The sequence below is a fragment of the Dipodomys ordii genome, unplaced genomic scaffold, assembly GCF_000151885.1.
Source record: "Dipodomys ordii isolate 6190 unplaced genomic scaffold, Dord_2.0 Scaffold112, whole genome shotgun sequence".
Lineage (NCBI taxonomy): Eukaryota > Metazoa > Chordata > Mammalia > Rodentia > Heteromyidae > Dipodomys > Dipodomys ordii.
Genome location: NW_012267328.1, coordinates 5,345,923 through 5,366,764, shown reverse-complemented (window position 1 = coordinate 5,366,764; position 20,842 = coordinate 5,345,923). Strand labels below are relative to the sequence as shown.

Genomic DNA, 20,842 nt, shown 5'->3' with positions numbered 1-20,842 from the left:
GCCCGCGCGGCCGCCTCCCCACGCCGAGCACGCGCGGCCTCGGCCGCCAGTGCCCCGGGCCTGACGCGCCTCCCTCCACTTTCCAGCCGCCGAAGCCGGGGATGAAGAGCTGCCCGGGCCTCTCCGACCTGCTCTGGGCCTGGACCCTGCTTCTCAGCGCGCTCACGGGAAGAAGGTGGGACTCTTTACCTTACTTTACATTGTCGGGGCGCGGCGGCCGGGCCCTGGCCCCGCACGCCACCACCGGGAAGGAATGAGCCGTGGGTGAATCCGTGACTAAGGGGAATTCAACCAACTCTAGTTTAGGTCACCTCCTCTCCACCCTAGAAGGCACTGGAAGCAGCCCGGGCTGCCCCTCGGGTCGGTGCTGGTGTGCCACTGTCACCGCTGGTTTCTGGGGCAGAGTGAACTTGGGGGAGCGTCCGCACGCCTCGCGTGCTGGAATCGCGTGGCAGTCGTGGAGAGCACCGAGCCGCAGGCGGAAAGTTTAAGCCAACACCTGCATAAGTGCATGTGTATGTCACGCCTGCAAACCATCAATGACAGAAGCCATACGTGTGGGGTATATGAACCATGGATTTAGAAAACAGCTCTAGTTAAGCTACCCAGAAAAGTGAATGAGAAAAAACAATGTGTAAGTTTAACCGCATTTGAAATAGTTCCTAATGATCTAATCAAGAATAGAAGATAAAAGTGCTGGAATATGGTCCAAAAGGTGAAAGACTCTTCTTCTTCTATTCAATATTTACTGTGTGGCCTATTTCGACAGTCCTTAAATTCAATCTGTCGATTGCACAGATGGCAAATCCCTCACATCCTTCCCCAGAAAAGGAAAGTAAACTCTTCAACAAAAGGTAGAGAGATGGAATAACCCGGAAAGATGTGGGCTTAAGAGGTTTTTTTTAAATTGAGAAGTTGTCTGTTGTTATTTTTAATATCATGCATGGTAAATCTGTAAGGAGCGGGTCATACATTAGTGTCAGGTACTCCTAATTCGAGGCGTTAAGTGGTCTTCAGTGCTTCTGACTGTATGAAGTGTTACGAATGTACCGACCTGTAGGTGGAGGTAGTGATCAGCGTTTTATTATACCATGCTTCGTGTGGAATCAAAATCAGGTATTGCAACTGACATTTCGCTTCAAAATTTTATATTCATTTTGGAACACTCTACACTAGCACGACTGTTGATTCCCAAATAAGTCATCTTGAGCTTTTTTTCCCGAAGGTTCAGTGGCAATTACAATGTGACATAGTATATTAAAAATCCAAACGAGGAAGAATCTGATTCGGAAATCATATAAAAGAAAGGTTTCTTCCCACATATGATGGAAGAGCTGGTATTTTTGGGGGGCAGACGGGGCTAATTTGGAGCATTGGTGTCAGAATGCCAATTGGCAAACGCAACATCGAAACAACAAAATACAGAGAGAGACACATGACTTGGATTTTACATAAGTTGTGGAAAATAAAGGAGACGCAGGTGAATAGGGACCCTGGGCTCCAAGGATTGTATGAATAATTTAGCAACTTTGCGTGTCACCCCGTTTCACCTTTTCTCCCCTTCCCTTTCACATTGCTTTCTGCCTTTGGGTTCTCTTTTAGAAGTTCTCTATGGCTTAAGGTGTTCTAGCATTCCTCTTCCACCTTTATCAAGATGACCTTCCAATATCCTTCAAAAGTGCCTGCATGGCAGCTAGGTTTGTGACAATGAGTTTGTAGAAATAATCACATTCAGAAAACTATCTATTGCTTTACTGCTGTCATCTGCCAGGGAGATGTACTGGAAGTCACAGAACTAACTGAAAATCTGAGTTTTTGAAAAATAGCAAGATGTTCAATTTTAACAAAATGTGTGGCATTAATGTTGTTTAGGAGAATGAAAACTGCTTCATAGACATACAGTCCACATAGTCATTCAAAACTTATTCAATGAAAACTTCATCTGAAAAATGATTACTGCATCTTGCCCATACAAAATTAGTTACTTGCACAACAGTAATTCTGAAATGATAATTGATTGTATTTCTTGCTCCCACCAAATAAGTGAATTCTGTTGAAAATGATACATTTTCTCCTGTACTTATCAACCATAGAAGCACACAAGAGGGAAGGAAGAAAGTGTGAATAGAAAATGGAAAGTTACAGATAACGTGGCCCTTTCTTAGTTTACACCCTGCATACTTTAAATTCAAGGTCAGAGCTGTCATTGAAATCTGTCACCAAGAGTGATCCATCCTAAGATAGAAAACGCTCCTCTCAAAGGATTTTGGAAGTGTCACGCTAATCATTACATAAAATACCATTCCATGAGCAAAGATGTATTAAAGTTGATACAAGAAACACACCATATTTGAATTATAGTCACTCTGAAGTTTGTAAATGAAAGACTAATAATGGTAAGAGATATATGCGACAACCTCAAACAGAAATATTTAGATATGAGTCATTTCATCATTTCTTTGTCTATAGAAGGATGGTAATGAAGTCTCATGCACAGGTTGAACAAACTTGAGTTCTACGTCATGCTTTGCCCATGAATGTTGTCTTACGACAAACTGTGCTACAGTTCAGTGGAGCATTAACTTCGTCTTTTTAAAAGACGACTATGCCTACATCCAGAGAGGATGCACATTAACTGGAGAGTTGAACAACTTTTTAAAATGGCATCATAACTCTGAAGGGGAAGGGGGACTTTTCACCTTGATTAAAATATAATGAACCTAAGAAATACGTTTTGAATGTTTCTTTCTTAAATATCATGTCAAAACAACAACCAAAGCCCAAGGCCACAGAAAATGGATAAAAGGTTGTTAATAGGGAAAAGTTGAGGTTCTGCTACCTCTGAAATTAAAAAGCAAACTCAACTATTTTCAAAACTCCCTTCTACCTTCTACATAGGTATTTTTAAAACTTTGGTCTCTGCTTGCACAGCGTTGACATTCTTGTTGATACAGAGAAGACATACATTGCAACATAACGAACGCGTTGAGAACTGAGAAATTAGATCTCAGTCTGAGTAGAACTCATTTCCTAGAACTTTCCTCCCATATTTAGAAGGAATAGAAAAAAAGAGCTTATCATGAATAAAGAGGGTATGCTAATGGTTATAGTATGGATATTCTTTTAACTCTCCAGAAGGAATTTTCAAAGGCTCAATAGAAAAGAAAGCAGGGAAAATCTCAAAAAAGTTTTAACTGAACAGAGGTTTTGGTTGAAATGTATAATTGAGTCCTAGCTTCTCTTTATGCTTTTCTCAGCCATGAACAGCCCTCGTTACAAGATGAACTTAAAGACAACACCACTGTCTTCACTAGGATTTTGGACCGACTCTTAGATGGTTATGATAATCGCCTGAGACCAGGATTGGGGGGTAAGTCCTATTTTTGTTTTAGAGAAGAATACGAAGGCATTACAATTACAGCCTTGCTTTCCTTTAAATGGCAATGAGAAGAGTACCAGAGTAGCATGTAGGTTAGTAATTACTCCTACTGTTAATAGTTTAATATGCATTCAATGTGCTGATATGTTGTGCACCTAGTGAAACGCATTGAAAGACAGATACACAATTTTCACCCTGATGCTCGAAGAGGCTACATTTACTCGCTTTCTCTCTAATAATTATGATTGTGCGGATGGGAAGGAGACGCCATTCTGGTTTCCAGACTATCAACTCTGCCATCGTCCTAGGGAACTACTGTTTGCACTGAATTCCAACAGGACATTTCTGATTCTATGGCTTCAAACGTTTATTTTAGTAGATTACGTATCGATCTACTATTTCCTGTTAAGTTATCCATTACCTTTAGGATCAAAGGTGAATGAGAGAGATGGCATTTGTGTGTGTGTGTGTGTGTGTGCGTGCGTGTGTTTTAAAGCATTTGAACTCACATTTCAGTTTTCTGTACTAAGATTTTTTTTCTTGGCATACCGCTTAACTGGTTATATTGATAAGCTTCTGTTTGAGAAGAAACTAGAGCTTAATGTGTAGACATATAACCACAGTATTAAATATTTCCAGAAATTACAAGCTAATTTGAATTATCCGTGGGTAAAATAACCAAACAATCTTATTTACTTAAAGATAAAGAAGCCAAATCAAAATATTGATCTTAGAGGAAAAACCAGTACAGTGAGGAAGGAAGTCAGCATTCACAGTCCTGCATAGGACGCTTCCGAAATAGCACGGATGTGACATCGTCTCCAAATTACTTGTTGAAACTATTTAATGTCAATAGTAAGAGAGCATTTTGATAGCACAGAAGCTTAAGAATGCAAACACTGGTTTTAAAACCAAAAGGTAGCAAGGATTTCAGATTCGTTATTTGCAGAGCTAGGGACTGGACCAGGGACCCTGTGAAGCTCAGGAAACTCTGCGACTGAGCTACATCCTCAGCTCTACAGTGATTAAAAAAAAAAGTGTTGCATCTTTAATGGTAGGCATGAAGCTGTAAAATTTCATTAGTGTCTCAGAGGCTTCAAAAATGTATCTTTAATCCTTAAAGGATAAGTGAGAAGTGTTTATTAAGGGGTCATCAATATTTTGCATGTATTTTAATATTATCGATCACTAGAAAACTAATTTTAATATGAGATGTATTTTTAAGACATTGATAAAAAAATAGAATCAGCTATCAAATTAGAAAATCATGGTAGTACAATTTCTGGCTAGTATAATTTAAAATTACAATAATTTTTTCCTTCATGAATACATTATTTAATTTCACTTTTCCTATACATTTCTGGTATTTTAAGGATGACATGGATTACAGTAACTTTCTATTGAAAAACAGACCTTTTATTTTTTGACATGAATGATTTGTTTTCAGATGAAAAGATTATGTAGATGAAAGTACCTGAAAGATTCTATCTAGAGTCTAAGCAAGGTAAAAGTCTCCTCTTAGTAAATCTGTGATCTAAGCTAGGTTACTTTCTTTTAAAAGAAAAAGACATCTGCTATATTCTTTGTTATGAGAAAAGTCTGATTTCATAAAAGGTAACAACCATGCAACAGACAAGGATATTTTATTCTGAATATCCTCAGAAAATAGAAAACTGTGATAAGCTGAAATTTGAGACTAATGTAAGAAATGTTTCCATGTGCAAATTCATCATGACTTATTTGTGCAGAAACACATAATGCATCAGAAGGTATAAAATTTCTCTTTGGAGAAGCTTGGATCCAGTAGCTAGAATGATAGAAGATATTGGGAGATAGTGTAACACTATTTGAAAAGTTTACTTTTGTTGTAGGACATAAAAATACAATACTCAGGAAGAATTCTTTTTTTCAAGATCAGAGTGGTAAAATAGAGTAGAGTATGTAGAGATCTAAGAGTCTAATATATTCTCCTCAGGAGCTAAAAGAGAAAAACAAGCTAACCAGGTTCATATTTCAAATATGAAGTAAAGGAAAACTCTAAACAAACATGGATTGGAAGGATCAATAGCTAGAAAATACAAATTAAATAGTCAATAACTATTGAATGGAGTCTCACTTGTAAACGTTTTCGTGGCGAAGGAGAGAAGTAGGGAGCTGAACGTGTTTTTGAGAAGCTTTCATCTGAGGCCCGGTCAATGTACAAGAATAACAGACTTGATAGGAGAAAGATAAAAGTCAGAAGAAAGTTAAAGAAAAAGTGAGCAGAAGAACAGGACAGAAAAGACAGAAGATGAAGAGCTGAGCAGGGCAGAGGAGAGGCAGAGGACAGGGAGGAAGGGTGGAAAAGCAGAAGGGCAGAGGCCAAGGCTGAGCTGCTGGGTGGACCTCCAGGCTCGCTTGTGCAGACAAGATTGAGTTAATTTTTTCCAAGTTTTCTCCTCAGTGCTTGTGATTCTATCAGTGGTGTCTCAAAGAAAAAAAAATCAAATAATGTTAAGCTTCACAGATGTGGGGCAAATGTGACGTGTGTTCATACTGGCTCTGTTTGCACTCTGGGGATGGAATAAATACTCCATGGGCAGAGATGCAAAGCTGAGTTCCCAAGGAAGGCATCAAGCCTTCAAAAATAAGCAACATCCTTCTTCTGGCCACACGATGTGACCATTGCAGTCTGATGGGTAGAGAGAATAGAAATTCAGACGGAGAGTGGACTTGATCTCTGCTATATTCCTGATAGCTTACGTGTTAGGTTGTTTACTAAAAACATTAAAAAAAAACTAGAAAACTGAGAGCGTGCCACAAAAACAATAATTTGTGTGATATTTTGTGTGAGTTTGTAAAACTTTACTGGAGGATACGTACATTTTATTGGCACATTTTAATTGTACAAAGTTTATTATAGCATTTCCGTGCAAGCGTAAAATGCTCGTTTTAAAATTCAAATTTGATCTAGCTGGAGTTTACAAGATGATTGATACTCTTAAAACTTTTATTATTAGTTTGCATCTCATGTGATACTGAGATCTGAAACAAAAACTGTATTCATATTTAACTAGTGTTACAACACATATTTTATATTTATATTACAAACAGGATTTCAAAAATAGACACAAGATGTGTCATAATATGGCACTGTTAAATAAAATAAAAAGACTCTGCTGACAACGTATCTGAAAGTCAAAAAGGTTCAGCTTATGCAAATCTCTTCTTGCTGTTACCTTCACCAGAAAATGGTCTTTGTTATGAAATCTTTAGTTAAAATCTTGGAATCTTTCCTTTTGAACATATTGTTTTGCTGTGTTTTAATGCAAGGTGTAGAGATGCTCAGATTTGGCTAATTCAACCTACTTCTTTAAACACAGAAATACTGTGCTTAAGTAATCTGTAACTCAGCTGAGTTTCAGAGGAAAAAGTTACCAAAGGGAACTGCTAAATGAGCGGGAGAGCCACTCAGCAATTCCCGCAGTCAGCTCATGAGTCCAGCTTGTCTAAAAGATTCACTGACGTAGCCAAAGGAATGTTCTAGCTTGTTTATAAAACTGTACTCTCACCTTGCCTCTTGTGAATAACCATCTCTATCTGATCAGCGCCAAGCACTTCTTGAAATATTAGAAAGCTGCTGAGACCATACTCAACTCACAGAGGCCAGTGTTATAAAAAACAAGTTGCATTTGATTTCTGTTACTACTTGATCTTTTTTTGTTTAATAGGGTTTACCAGTATAGGACCTTTAGAAAATGTTTTCTGTTGAAAATTGCTTATTTATGGCAGAAGGTGAATTGTAATATTTGAAAAATGTCATGGGTCTGAGATGTAAATCTTGATGAGATCATCACAGATGGGTGGTTTTTTTTTTTGTTTTTTGTTTTTGAGAAACTTAATAGAAAGAAAAGAGGTCCTGGGGAGAGAATATATAAGATTGCTATATGTAATTGTCACGTAACTAAAATGCTGCACCAGGAAATACAACATCTCCTATTTTTAGAGCCCAAACCAAACCCCTTCCTCCAAGGCTCCTCTGCTGGTAGAAAACACTCCTTTACAAGGAGAGAAGAAAAGGGTGATTTCTCCAGGAAAATGGGATAAATGCCTACTCCAACAAAACTGACCTTTCCTACTCAGAGCTAACTTGTTGGAATCCCCAAATACAGAAGCGTTGCAGATTGATTTGATGTCCTGAAACTTGGCTGTCTACTCTTGATCTAGACTCATTAGCTAACTATAGGCAAAATTAAATAGCTCCACATAAAAACCAGAGGGGAAAGAACAGAAATGAGTGACAGACAAGGAGCAGAGATGTTGCTTTGGCGGTGGGCACAGCGGGAACATGGCTGCAGGGAGGTGCCACTGAGCTGGAGTTGGGAGGGAGCCAGGGGGTTCTCCAGTCCCAAACAGCACTAGTTGAAAGCAGCATCTTGAAATGCATGTGGCTGCGAGGGGTGACTAAGACACGTCCATGCAGCCTCCATGCCCCACGAACCTCTGTGTGGACAGACAAACCAACGTCTAGCAAGCCGTCTCCAGTCACTCCCTCTCGGTCTCTTTTAGGACGGCCATGTTTACCACTCACTATGCACAGCAGCATCAGGTACCTTCCTAAGCCGCAGGGCGCATCCTGTCACTTCTGTACCCAAAGGCTTCCTCTGGCATTAGGAAGGTCAGCTGCTTTCCAAATAAACGCCTCTTCAGCCAAGACTGCCTCTAGACAGTGATCGCTAGAAGCTCCAGCTCTGGATAGGCTGGGCTCTTTCTTAAAACCCAAGTTTATTCTCACCTCAGGTCCTTTGTCTTGTTTGTTTCTGGTCTTTTCTTAGACCTAGCCATCAATGAAATTTTGTTGTTGTTCAACTCAAATGTCAGCATTCAAAAGACATTCTTTCAGAGCATGTAGAAAGCTGAATTTCACTAGGAAAATTTGTGTACATAGCTAGATACATACTTACATCTATCATCTATCTACTTGTATGTCTGTTTATCTATCTATCTATGTCTCTATGTATCTACTATGTATGTATGTATGTATGTATGTATTTATGTATGTATGTATGTATGTATGTATGTATCTTCCTACCTACCTACCTACCTACCTACCTACGTACTTATCTACCTTCCTAATCAATCTAAAATGTTTTCCCTATAAACAGCTGTGAGCAATACAAAGGAACGGAATTTCTGCATTGTGGTCAATGCCCGTCCTTTCTATTCTTCTCTGGAGCTGAGCCTAGCTGGCATATAGAAAATACCAAGTGAACATTTAGAGGCTAAATTAACAACCCCCCAAAATACTTCTGGAAGTACCTTCACACTGTAATCTGCATTCCATTTTGTAGGCATTATTTCTTCATTCAAACCGTGAGCAACTGGCGTCACAAAGATTATATGATTGTACCTAAAATAATACATCTTATACTCAAGGACAATCTGAGTCAAAACTGGAACACTGCATCTTCTAAGCCAACGTGCTCACTTCTGACTTTATTACACTGCAACTCTTGTTTGTATTTCCTATACTAATCATCTTCTTGAATGATCACTTCAAAACATCTATTATTTCAATACTTATTAGCAGGATATTAGCACTGTAGCTTTATAAAGGGAAAACATATCAATTGGGAGTCAGAATATATAATACAATATTTGTACTATATTGTTTATAGATAAACTTAAAAAATTGATTTTCAGTCATAGGGCCTGAACTCTGGGCCTGGGCGCTGTCCCTCAGCTCTTCAGCTCAAGGCGAGTGCTCTACCACTTGAGCCACAGCACCACTTCCAGCTTTTTCTGCTTATGTGGTACTCAGGAATCGAACCCAGGGCCTCATGCCTGCAAGGCAAGCACTCTACCACTGAGCCACCTTCCCAGCCTTATAGATAAACTTTTGTAAAGGCTGCAAGTATGGGTGACATAGTCAGGTGCACACACTGGAGTGCAAACTCTATTACTTGATTTCCTAAATTTATGCTGGAAAAAATGCTTTTTATAACAACAACACAATGCATTACATTGACCTCAAGCTTACTCTACAGTTTTTTTTCCTAAAATGTTTTATTAGAGTAAGATCCCTGATTAATTTTGGGAAATGCACAGGTAACTAAGGTTGACTACATTTACATAAAATGTTTCCAGAAATATGGAACAAGCAGGGTTTTCAGGTTAGGGAAACATTCACCAGACATTCCTTGTAACAGCTGATGATAAATCAAAGCTAGTTATTTCAGTATGTGGCAAGAGAAATGGGTTAGAAGGGAAACAATAGGGAAAGTTTGGTCTTCCTCCTCTTACGTTGCCATCTGTCAATAACTGGTGGTATGTGGAATTTTCCTTGCTTCTGACCCCTCCCCTTATTCATTTATTTACGAATTTGTTGTTTTTATTGTAAAGGTGATATGCAGAGGGGTTACAGTGATGTGAATCAGGTATTGAGTACATTTCTTTTTGAACAGTGTCACCTCTTTTTTTTCTCCTTGTTTTTCCCTCCCTTCCCCCCCTTCCCCACAGGTTGTAGAGTTCATTTTCAACCAAGTGTCTAGTGAGTGTATCACTGCTGCATTTGTCCTACCATTTCTGTTTTTCCCCTTATCCTTTCCCAAACAGGTAAACTTACATACAAGACAGATGGTACAGATATCAAAAACAGCTACAAAGAAGAAAAATAAAAACAAAACAAAACAAAAAGTAAATAACAAAAACCTCTTGTTCCCTTGCTTGGAGTTCATTGTGATAAACATCGTTTTATAGTTTCATATGGTCAGAGGCACACAGCTATTGAGCCCTTGTGATCCTCTCCTAAGAATGCCCTCCTTTGGTCTCACCGTGTGAATGTTTAGAGTCCTGTTTACCATGTTCATGTCTGTGTGTAATTTTTTTGTCTTTTACCATCCATTGATTTTCTTGTAGATTTACAGGCATATTCTGATTACGAATGAGAGGACAATGCGACCTATGTCTCTTTGGGTATGGCTTACTTGGTTTAATATGATTTTTTCCCCAAGTCTTTCCATTTCCTTACACCCCTTCCCTTTACACTTCATGGTTAACTAGTCTTTTTGGTCTTTATCAGCCTCCTCCAGTTTTGTAATATGGAGTCTTTTGTTAGAATAGAAAGCAAATATGTGTGTGTGTGTGTGTGTGTGTGTGTGTGTAGAGCATAGTCAGAAGCTGTAATGATATATGCATGTGCATGTGTGGCTCTAAGGTCATTTAGGGACACATGATATGATGTTCACCCCTCTCCTCCCAGTTCAGGTTATTTGCATTGGAATCTTGCAGTGGCGAATTTCAGAGAATCTCAAGGGAGTATGGCTGGGAATAAAGTAAGATGAAGTATCTGCAGATGGTAAACTTGTATGGTAAATAAGTTTATAGCCAAAGATAGATAAAATAGGAAAAAAATAGACTTGAAAAATGTAGGCCCAGTCATTTATGTAAATTGCTTTCCATTTATGTCTAATCTCTGTGTGGCACAGAGGCAATTATGCACAGAAATAAATGTATCTAAACGTAACTTTGTTTTACATTGTTTGATTGGTGGTAAAATCTTCAGAAAAAGCCATTTAGGTAATTTAAAATTTGATTCTTATGTAGTTCCCTATTAGCAATCTACAACTTAATGGGTGGAAAATCATGCCGCTATTTAGTGAGTTGATCTCTCTCTTCTTCATGATGCTGTATCGTACAAAATAACACAAACTAGTGGCTCCTAACTCACAGAGTGAGTCATTCTGGAAAGCTGTCTGGCCGGAGGATTTCTCTGAATGTGCAGCATATATTCTGCCACACTCAAGAGACAGGTATTGATGAGAAATCTCCAGGAGGGCAGACTCAAGCTGCCAAAAGTGGGCCTGTGTGTGATCAGGATTATCATTCCCCAAATTAAAAAAAAAGTCATGTGCAGTGATATTTGACTCTAATCCCTGTCTGGGGAGACTTAGGGACTAATATAATTTTAGTTCCTATAATCTATAGGATATAGATGATACATTATAGAGATCTCAAACTGAGCCTTGCACTATGAGGTTAATGAAGGAATACTGTTAAAAGCACAATAAGAAGCATTTGGTTTGATCAAGACTTACATGTTGGAATATAATTAAATTAGGTATGAATTCTTCTGACCATAGTTAAAGCAGAAGTTAAATTGCAGGGAATTTATGTATACTATGTATAAATATGAAGCAGCAGACTTATTCCAATAAGGGGGATATTTGGTATGAAATAATTTAGATTCAACATATGCCCATAGCTCTCATATCTGTTGTGTTTTTTGTTTGTTTTTGGTCCTTTTCACGATGATAAGTGTATATCTTATTATCTCAAAGAAAATCCAAGTGATGGCTTTATTGCTTCATATAGAAATGAAATGCCAAAAGAGAAGGAGAAAATCAACTTTATCTTGTATATGCAGTTTTTGTGAATAAGTGACATAGCCTTGTATTTTTTCCCGATTGTTTTAAAATTAAAAAGTGGTCCTGATATGCTAGTTAAATGCCAGCCTAGTACAAAAGAATGCATGGGCCTAGAGAGAGGGGGCTAGCTAGCACAGAGGGATACATGTTGGAGAAATCTAGAAGGGACTAGAGCGGGAACCCTCACGGAAGATGGAAGAGAAGTTGAGATGGATGGCTAACAGCTCTGCCGTCAAAGGATTTTATTGCTCGTGGATAGAACTGTGTTTATCATATCCTACCCCAGGCCAGAGAAGCAAATGTATGGAGTTTCTGGACTGTTAGTTCTCGGAGCTAAGGTGAAAATGACATTGCCACCCTTCAACCAACTGTTCCCTTTTATGCAATCAACATTTTTCTCTTTCTTGATGAGGGACTGTATTTCTGTGAAGGCGTCCCTGTTGAGTTGTCACAGAACTACAGTAGAAGTGTTTTATTGGTTTTATATATATGCCATCAGAGGCCGATAATGAAAACACATGGAACGTGCAACAGAATCTATGCCACAATAGGTCTGCCTTATCTTCAAAATTAAAAACACTTCCCTTTGTTGTCCAATATTTCCCCCGGGGTGAATTTGGATAATTTAGTTAAACTTTACTACAAGAAAGCGGTCATTTCTAAAACATACTTTTGAGGTCTTCAAGAGTTAATAAAGCTTGCAAAAGTCGACTACAGAATTCCCAAGAGCAGTCTATGTGTGCCTGAGGAACCTGTGTAAAAATATTTAAAGTGTATTACCCTGCTAACATATTTTTATTACTACATAAAGTGATTCGGTAACATTCAAGCAAGAGTGTCCGTCCCTTCTTGAAGAATTCATTCATGTACCCAGGGCGGTACATGTGCAGCCTCTGTTCTCCACTGAAAATATTAACTGTGAAATTTCCAATGTAAGCAGTAAATTATCAGGACTATTCAGTGGACCAGTTTTAGTAGCTAATCAAAGCCAATGAATTTCCCATTCGGGTGGGAGGGTGTGGTGTGAGATCTAATGAGGGACTTGCGAAAAACTCACTGGCCCAATTTCCTGCTCCATCAGAGCGCGTGACCGAAGTGAAGACGGACATTTTCGTCACCAGCTTTGGACCTGTTTCCGACCATGATATGGTAAGTGATGGCCGCTTTAGTTCTTTTGGGTTTGTTTTTACATTGAAGTGGTGAGAGGAAAATATAGACTGAATATTTATGGAATCGTTTGTGTACGGAGCAATCTGTGAAGGCTTGGTTGTGTCTCCTGTTTCTGCATGTCTAGTATCTATTCTAGAGTAGAATGTATCTGTGAGTGGGGTGTGCGTGTGTGTATGCCATTTGCTTCCCAGATCAATCAACCCTTCTTCTCTGTCCTTTACATGACTACCGTGCCTTGGTTTCCATCCTACACCAGGACTTAGGAGGCTAAGTTGATGCAAGAGTGTTAAGTTGACAGAGAACAGGACAGCCACTAATTCTGTGGTCTCTGAAGGATTATTTTTGCCATAAAGGAGAAATGGCTATTGAAGTTGAGGGAGCACTTGAGCAGCATGAGAGAAACAGGTATGGTAAACCCTCGGGTAGGAAAGGTTCTGCTTCATTGCAAAAAGTGTAGCAAATTATGACCAGAAGTGGGAATAAAATTATATATATATGACATATTTGATATATTTGCATATATATTTCATGTTTTTCCCCTAAGGCAACTAAGTCAACATGAATTTGCAGTCTACCAGATGGGAGTTGATAAATCAGTAGAACTCTGCAGATACTTTATGTTTCTGAATTTGTAATGGTCAAACGACTATAAGTGAAATGTCATAAAGAAGCCATGAAGACATTCCACTATGAATACTTCACAGCTACATCAATTGAACTTTTTTTTTTAATGCTCTTTCTTATGTTAGCAGTTAGTCAAAAAGTCTTAGAAGGTAGTTCAGAGTGACTCACAATAAAAGCTGCAGAATCATTCTGGCTAAAAGCCAAAGTCAAACTGTCATGTCTGGCTTCCATTGAGCTCAGAACCATGCACCATTGGCCCTAGGCTAGTTGTTTTTGAACTCTGGGCCTGGGCGCTGTTTCTTCAGCTCTTTCAGCTCAAGGCAAGCACTGTACTGCTTGAGCCACAGCGCCACTTCTGATTTTCTAGTGGTTTATTGGAGATCAGAGTCTCATGAACTTTTCTGCCCGGGTTGGCTTTGAACCGTGATCCTCAGATCTCAGCTTCCTGAGTAGCCAGGATTACAGGTGTGAGCCACCTGCACCCGGCGGCCCTCATTAGTTTGCCATATGAACTGCTTGCTTTCTCTAAGGTAGCAACACAGGCTGCAGGATTACAGGCTGTGGGATCTTGGTCAAATCCATTGCATTTCCAACATTCTCTCAAATGATTATGATGGTTGCCTGTGCCAGTAGGATTGTTAGGAATTTAAATGAGATATGTAAATCAAGACTCTATCAATAGTCTTCAATAAAAATGAGCTGTTATTGCTTTTATCTCAGTTGTCTCTGATTCCCCATCTTCTTCATGGAAATTTCCTCTCTGTATTCATCTAAAACCTTTAGTTTTACAAAGGCCCACATTGAAACCCAAGTGCCTCGTAAAAACACTTTTTGATAACTATAGTAATAAACTAACATTGCCTTTTACTTTCTAATCATATTTATTGACCATAAGATACATTTAGGCTCCCGCCCATGTAATTGTAACCCCTCTGTACAGTATGTTCACAAATAAAATTAAATTAAAAAAAAAGAATGCAAAAAAAAGAGAAAAAAAATGGACTGTATAAGATACATTTAGGCTTTTGGCTACATACCCAGTAGCATTTGATCATTATTTTTCTTATCTCAGATCAAGGCCAAAAAATTGAAAATAATGTCATCTCACAAATTTCATAGTATTAGTGCACTTCTGGCTTAGGTTGAATATTGAATTACGTGCTTGATGACAAGTGTAGGAGCCTGTATTGTTAAAACAACAACAACAACAGCAGCACTGACGTCTTATTGAGGGCCTGAATAAATCAAACCTTCATTTCTGAGTTTTGAGCCTTTTGAGAAAGAATAGAATAAAGGTCTTGGGAAATCCAAATATCATGTTTTCTCTAACAATTTGACCTCACTCTCTGGCATGTGGTATGGTGCCTCACAAAACAGAGCAATCGATATTTTCGGAAACTGTAAGAAGGAAGCCACCTGTGATTAAAACATTAGCTCCTCATCAGGTGTGGTAACTCATGCTTACCATCCAAGCAGCTTGGAGGCTGAGATCAAGAGGATCACAGTTTGAGGCTATTTCTAGCAAAAAAATTCACACGAGCCCACCTCCATTCTCAACAACAACAAAGCCATGTGTGCTAGATAACAGGTCTCTAATGGTCAGTGTCCAGGACAGTTTGGGCAAGAAGCAAGATTCTCTCTCAAAAACCAACCAGAGCTAAGAGGCCTGGAGGCATGGCTCAAGTAGTAGCTTGCCTGACTAGTAAGCATGAAGTCCTGAGTTCAAACACCAGTGCTGTCAAATTTTTCTCTTCCCTTGAAGAGTGTTTGTCTCAGATTCATTGAGATTTCAGGATCTATTAGATTATTATTTTATTTTTTGGGGGGGTCTGGTCATGGAGCCTGAACTCTGGGCCTGGGCGCTGTCCCTCAGCTCTTCAGCTCAAGGCTAGCACTCTACCACTTGAGCCACAGCACCACATCCGGCTTTTTTTTTCCTGCTTAGGTGGTGCTGGGGAATCGAACCCAGGGCCTCATGCATGCAAGGCAAGTGCTCTACCACTGAGCCACCTTCCTGGCCCTCCATTAGATTATTTTGTCTCAGAAAGAGAGTTAGGATCTGTCATGCACCTTAACCCATAGGTATCCTCATAACGGACGTTCTGTGTGCAGTGTGATCTAGTGTAACAGTGTCCACGCCTGTACCACGCCCCCTGCCTGAAACAGACAGGGCTTGAGTTATTCTCCCAAGGGATCAAATAAGGCGTTGGCCTGCAACTGATGAGCTAAGCGGCAAGTGAAATTGTCCCTGATCACCTCCCCATGCTATAGAAGACAAATCATTTAAACCACGCTAGGATGGGAGGGTCATGTTTAAAGGGGGAGGGGCAGTGTGATTTAAAGGTGATCGAAATCAAAATGATAAAGCTATGCGTTTCAAAAATGAGAAAAAGTATTATCATTTTGAATGTGAGAATAAAATACCTAATTAATAAAAATCAGTAACAGTGTCTACCACAACTGAATATATAATGTAAGACACCATGATAGAACTCTATAAGCCATACTCACAAGCCCTCATTGGAAGCCTCTCAGCCAAGCATAATTCTCATCCACTCTTGCCAAAACAGAGTGACCCATTGGTGAATCGTACCAACTGTAGCCCGGTCCTTCCCGCCCTCTGCCCCCCCTCCCCCCGACTCCCGGGCCCCAGGGCCTCCTACTTCATCTGGAATAGGACACAAAACGAGGCCAGCTCCTTCAGTTTATTTTAAAAACCATTAATTGGCTATCAAACAGCAAATTCCCAGGGCACTAGGTTGTGACAGAAATATCCAGACAGCTCCGTGATCGGCCCTGTTTTCGAGAGTGCTTAAAACGTGTTCAGTCTGGGCACGCACAGATGGCGGTGCACGGTGGAGTGAGAACACTTCAGAAGGAGATTGATTTAGGAACATAAGGATGCACTGTCACGAGTCTTCACAAGAAGGCTCACGTTGGCCAAGGACCCGCACTAGGAGGCAGAGTAGCTCTGAGAGCCTTGCCCCTGGGCTGGGGATGGGAACTCGGAAATCTACCATGTACTTTAGCAGAACGTTCTAGTTGCTCAGGCTCTCTTTCAAAAAGTCCTGTATTTTAGGAGGCTTTGCTTCTCCACTTACTTCAGGTTTTTCCTGCTCTGCAGCTTTTCTAAAGAAACAATCACTCTTTGCTTTCCGCTGCATACAAATCTGACACAAGTTTTTGTTGACAAAATGATAAAATGAGAGATAACTAATGGACTGCAAAATTTCTTGAGCGCTTCCTGTGTTCTAGGAATCTGTACAGCCGTTCTCCAGTATGAAGCCACTTCTAGTTACAGTCAGGTTGATGTTCTCTAGTTCATAGGTTAGGAAACAGCATTAGCGAGAAGGTGGCGAGTACTTGAGGATCTGTTCTTGAGAATCTCTGTCCATAGTCACCCATGACCCTGGCGTCTGACTCCCCTTCCAACTCCATGAAAGAGGGGTCTGGCCCGCCTTGGTCCAGATACCAATTCTGTTGTTAATCTACTGAACAATGCACACTGCCTCCTGGGGCAAGGTCATGCTCTGGCCAGGGCCACCAAGGGCCACCTAATTGCTAAGGCGGTCACACAAGGACAGTTTTCACAGCATGGGGGGGGGGGTAAATAATTACCCTCTTGCCCAGCATTGGTGGCTCACACCTGTAACCCTAGCTACTCAGGAGGCTCAGATCCGAGGATTGCAGTTCAAAGCCAGCCTGGGCAGGAAAGTCCATGACACTCTTGTCTCCAATGAACCACCAGAAAACCAGAAGAGGTGCTGTCCCTTGAGCAAAAGAAGCTCAGGGACAGAGCCCAAGCCCTGAGTTTAAGCCCTACAACTGACCCTCCCCCCAAATATATGTCTATATCTAGTTCTATCTATATCTATAATATAGATATGTATTTACACTTTTGGTTAGGCTGAGACTGACCCTCAATTATGTTATTCAGCTTTTATTTCTGCTTTGAACAGAGGGAAAATTAGAAAGAAATTTACTTCATAGTGTTGTTCTCTGTGTGTGTGTGTGTGTGTGTGTGTGTGTGTAGACAGAGGAACAGAGGAAGAGAGGGAGAGAGACAGGCTACTGAAGCATTTGAAGAAAGAAAAAGAATGTCTGAAATGAATTTGAGAATTTCATTGTGCGCCAGTAGCCGAGTCAAACCGGGTTGATGTCAACACACTAAACCTGTATTTATTAGGACTCTCATTAAGTCCTAATTTTGTAATGGAATCATTGTCTTTGAGATATGTTTTGCCAAAGAGTTGATAATAAAAAATCTATTTTAAGCTTATTTTATATTCAAACTATGTTATTAGCAATCCAGATTCCTGGAAGAAGCAGACAAAGGAGACAATAGTTTAGATCTGTAGGGGTCTGGTCAGCTTGAACACCTTTGCAATCTTAATTTATAAGTGGCCATTTTCCTGTACTTCGGAGCAGACTGACTGGCTCGGTTGGAGAGCAGATAAAATGCGTCACACATCATCTCCCACAAATCTAGCTCTTGTTCAGAGGAAGAGAAAATGCAGGGTCCAGACTAGATCCGTCCACCTGCTTCCCTGGCAGACCAGAATGGTCACCCCGTCCCTTGGCCGTGCAGTCCCTACTCCACCTCCCACTTCTCTCCTCCAAGGAAATACTCTTCCAAGCTCATCACATCCACCATGAGTGCATCTGACAGCACTCAGGGCTAAATAGTTTCTCTCTCTGCTGAATTTAATGATGCTTAGCAAATGTTTGCCGTGTGTAAATTCTGGTCATGGATCATGGCGACTTTCACCTGCCAACTCCAGACAGAAAATCCTAAGAAATGAGGCAGCTTGCATGGCCTACATCAATGGAATGGCGTCAGGTGGTTTCTTGGTATCTCAGTAATGAGCATGATGCCTGGCACGTTGCAAACTATCCACAAACAATGTGGTTTCCTCCACAAGTTAAGGAGTTCAGCCAGAGGATAGTGCTTCATTCAGTCCTTACCCAATCTTTCTTAATTCCCCGGTAAGAGGCAGGTAGTGAAATTCATACACACAAGGCCTGAACACTTGACACTAGTTCTGTCCTGCAGAGGGTATGTGTAAGATTAAGAATAACCCACAAAACCAGCTGCTTTTGGATGCACCAGAGTTTAGAGGATTCAAATCACATGGCATGATGTTTTCAAGTTAGTGTTCCTTCCAGTTTGGAGCCTTTGGAGATGAATGAATGTGGTCATCTTTATTCTAAACCACTGAGTTCCAAACTTAATGCCAGGAGACAAGCATTCCAAGGAGGAGTACTACTCTTTCATTCTTAGGCACTGGTAAGAAGTCACGTTGGTTATTTTCAGATTGGCAGGTGCTGTCTGTGGCTCCTGCCATAAGGAATGCTGTGTTTATTCAAATAAATGGCTGTGAATGATGATGAAGCTCACACATTTCTCATGGGACTTATCTAACACAATCACACATACACACACACCCCATAAACACGCACACATGGGCCCATTCTGAATTCTTTCCATTCTTGCTCTCTTGTGTCTCCTCTTCTTTCCCCTCCTCTCTCTCCTCACCCTTCTCCCCCCTTCCCTTCTCTCCTTCCTCTCTTCTCTCTTCCCCTCCCCTCCTCTTCCCCACAACCCCCATGTTCTCTGGAAGGGATCCTAATTACCAGTGGATATTGATATCTTATTTTCATAATCTTCTCTGTGTAGGAGGATTGGAAGTCTATATACATTATCGGTGAAAAAAATGTTTACTTAGCCAAAAAAGGAGATGAGATTTTTTTTATACCTACTTTAAAACTATGATTGCCTAGGATTTGGTTGTTAATTTCGGGCGGAGCCCCCACAGAACACTCTGCTTTACTTTTATGACTGGGATTACCTAATTGAAGGGTTTTCTTGATCATGCTGCCTTCTAACATGACTTTTCTTTTCATTGCATTGCATTTTGTGTCTTCTAGTGCTGCAGTGTGGTAGGTTACCTTCATCTGACATACACAACAAGGTGAACATTGGGGATTTTTTTTAATTCAAGAAATATATCAGGGATTACATGTTACTTCTTTCCTGGGGTGGTGCTGGGGTTTTGAACTCCATTCCTAGGCAGACATTCTATCCCTTCAGCCACACCCCACCCTAAAGGTCTGTAAGAAGGAGCCAGTGTGCCCACGCCACCGCAGTTTCCTTCTGGAAATACCACCTAACCTCTATTCTGCTTCCCGCATGACGACAGCTGCCCTCTGCAAGCTACTGGCCTTGCAAGATAGGACACCGTGTCCTCTTTTCCGTTTCCCCAAACCGCCCAGGAGTATACAATAGACGTGTTTTTCCGGCAAAGCTGGAAGGATGAGCGGCTGAAGTTTAAAGGACCCATGACAGTGCTCCGCCTGAACAACCTCATGGCCAGTAAGATCTGGACCCCGGACACCTTCTTCCACAACGGGAAGAAGTCTGTGGCGCACAACATGACCATGCCCAACAAGCTGCTGCGGATCACCGAGGACGGGACCTTGCTCTACACCATGAGGTGGGGGGCGTGGCTGTGCGCCAGGGGGCGTGGCCTGCACCAAGGGGAGGGCGTGGCCATGCACGGCAGGGGCGTGGCCTGCACCAAGGGAGGGCGTGGCCTGGGCCGTGGGGGCGTGGCCTGCACCAAGGGAGGGCGTGGCCTGGGCCGTGGGGGCGTGGCCTGCACCAAGGGGAGGGTGTGGCCATGCACGGCAGGGGCGTGGCCTGCACCAGGGGCGTGGCCTGTACCAAGGGGAGGGCGTGGCCTGGGCCGTGGGGGCGTGGCCTGCACCCAGGGCCGAGGCTGGAACCTACAGGTGCTATGGAGAAGATGATACAAATTGCTTTGTAGTCATGTGAGATCAGACACGTTGCGTGAAACACTTTCTGAATGCTTCTCTTTTCAAAGCCGTGACCGCGGCTGGGGAGGTGGCTCTGGCATAGAGCGCTCGCCGGAGCCGAAGAGCTGGGGACAGCGCGCAAGGCCCAGGGTTCAGGCGCGCACGCGCATGCGCACGCACCACGAACAGATGGCCTCCGCAGGGCCTCGCGGGGCGGGCCTCTCCCCCACGCCTCCGCCCGCACGCGCGCCCCGCCTCGACGCCCCTGGGGACAGGCCTCAGCCCGGAGGTGGCCGCCAGCCGCGGGTTCGCCTCCGAGGACTTCTAACCCGTGTGTGTCCTGCCCTAGGCTGACCGTGCGAGCCGAGTGCCCCATGCACCTGGAGGACTTCCCCATGGACGCCCACGCCTGCCCGCTCAAGTTCGGGAGCTGTGAGTGCCCTCTGCC

General features: G+C 41.5%; 1 protein-coding gene across 1 annotated transcript in view; it reads left to right on the top strand.

The window, feature by feature from the left end:
* The first annotated feature begins 98 nt into the window (after positions 1-98).
* The window catches only part of Gabra1 (gamma-aminobutyric acid (GABA) A receptor, alpha 1), a 41,233-nt gene continuing 20,489 nt past the window's right edge, over positions 99-20,842 (top strand). Inside the window, exons 1-5 of the mRNA XM_013028639.1 lie at positions 99-175; positions 3,258-3,370; positions 12,866-12,933; positions 19,852-20,072; positions 20,744-20,826. Of these exons, the coding sequence (XP_012884093.1) occupies positions 102-175; positions 3,258-3,370; positions 12,866-12,933; positions 19,852-20,072; positions 20,744-20,826 (559 nt within the window). The 5' untranslated portion in view covers positions 99-101. The remainder of the gene's footprint in view (positions 176-3,257; positions 3,371-12,865; positions 12,934-19,851; positions 20,073-20,743; positions 20,827-20,842) is intronic.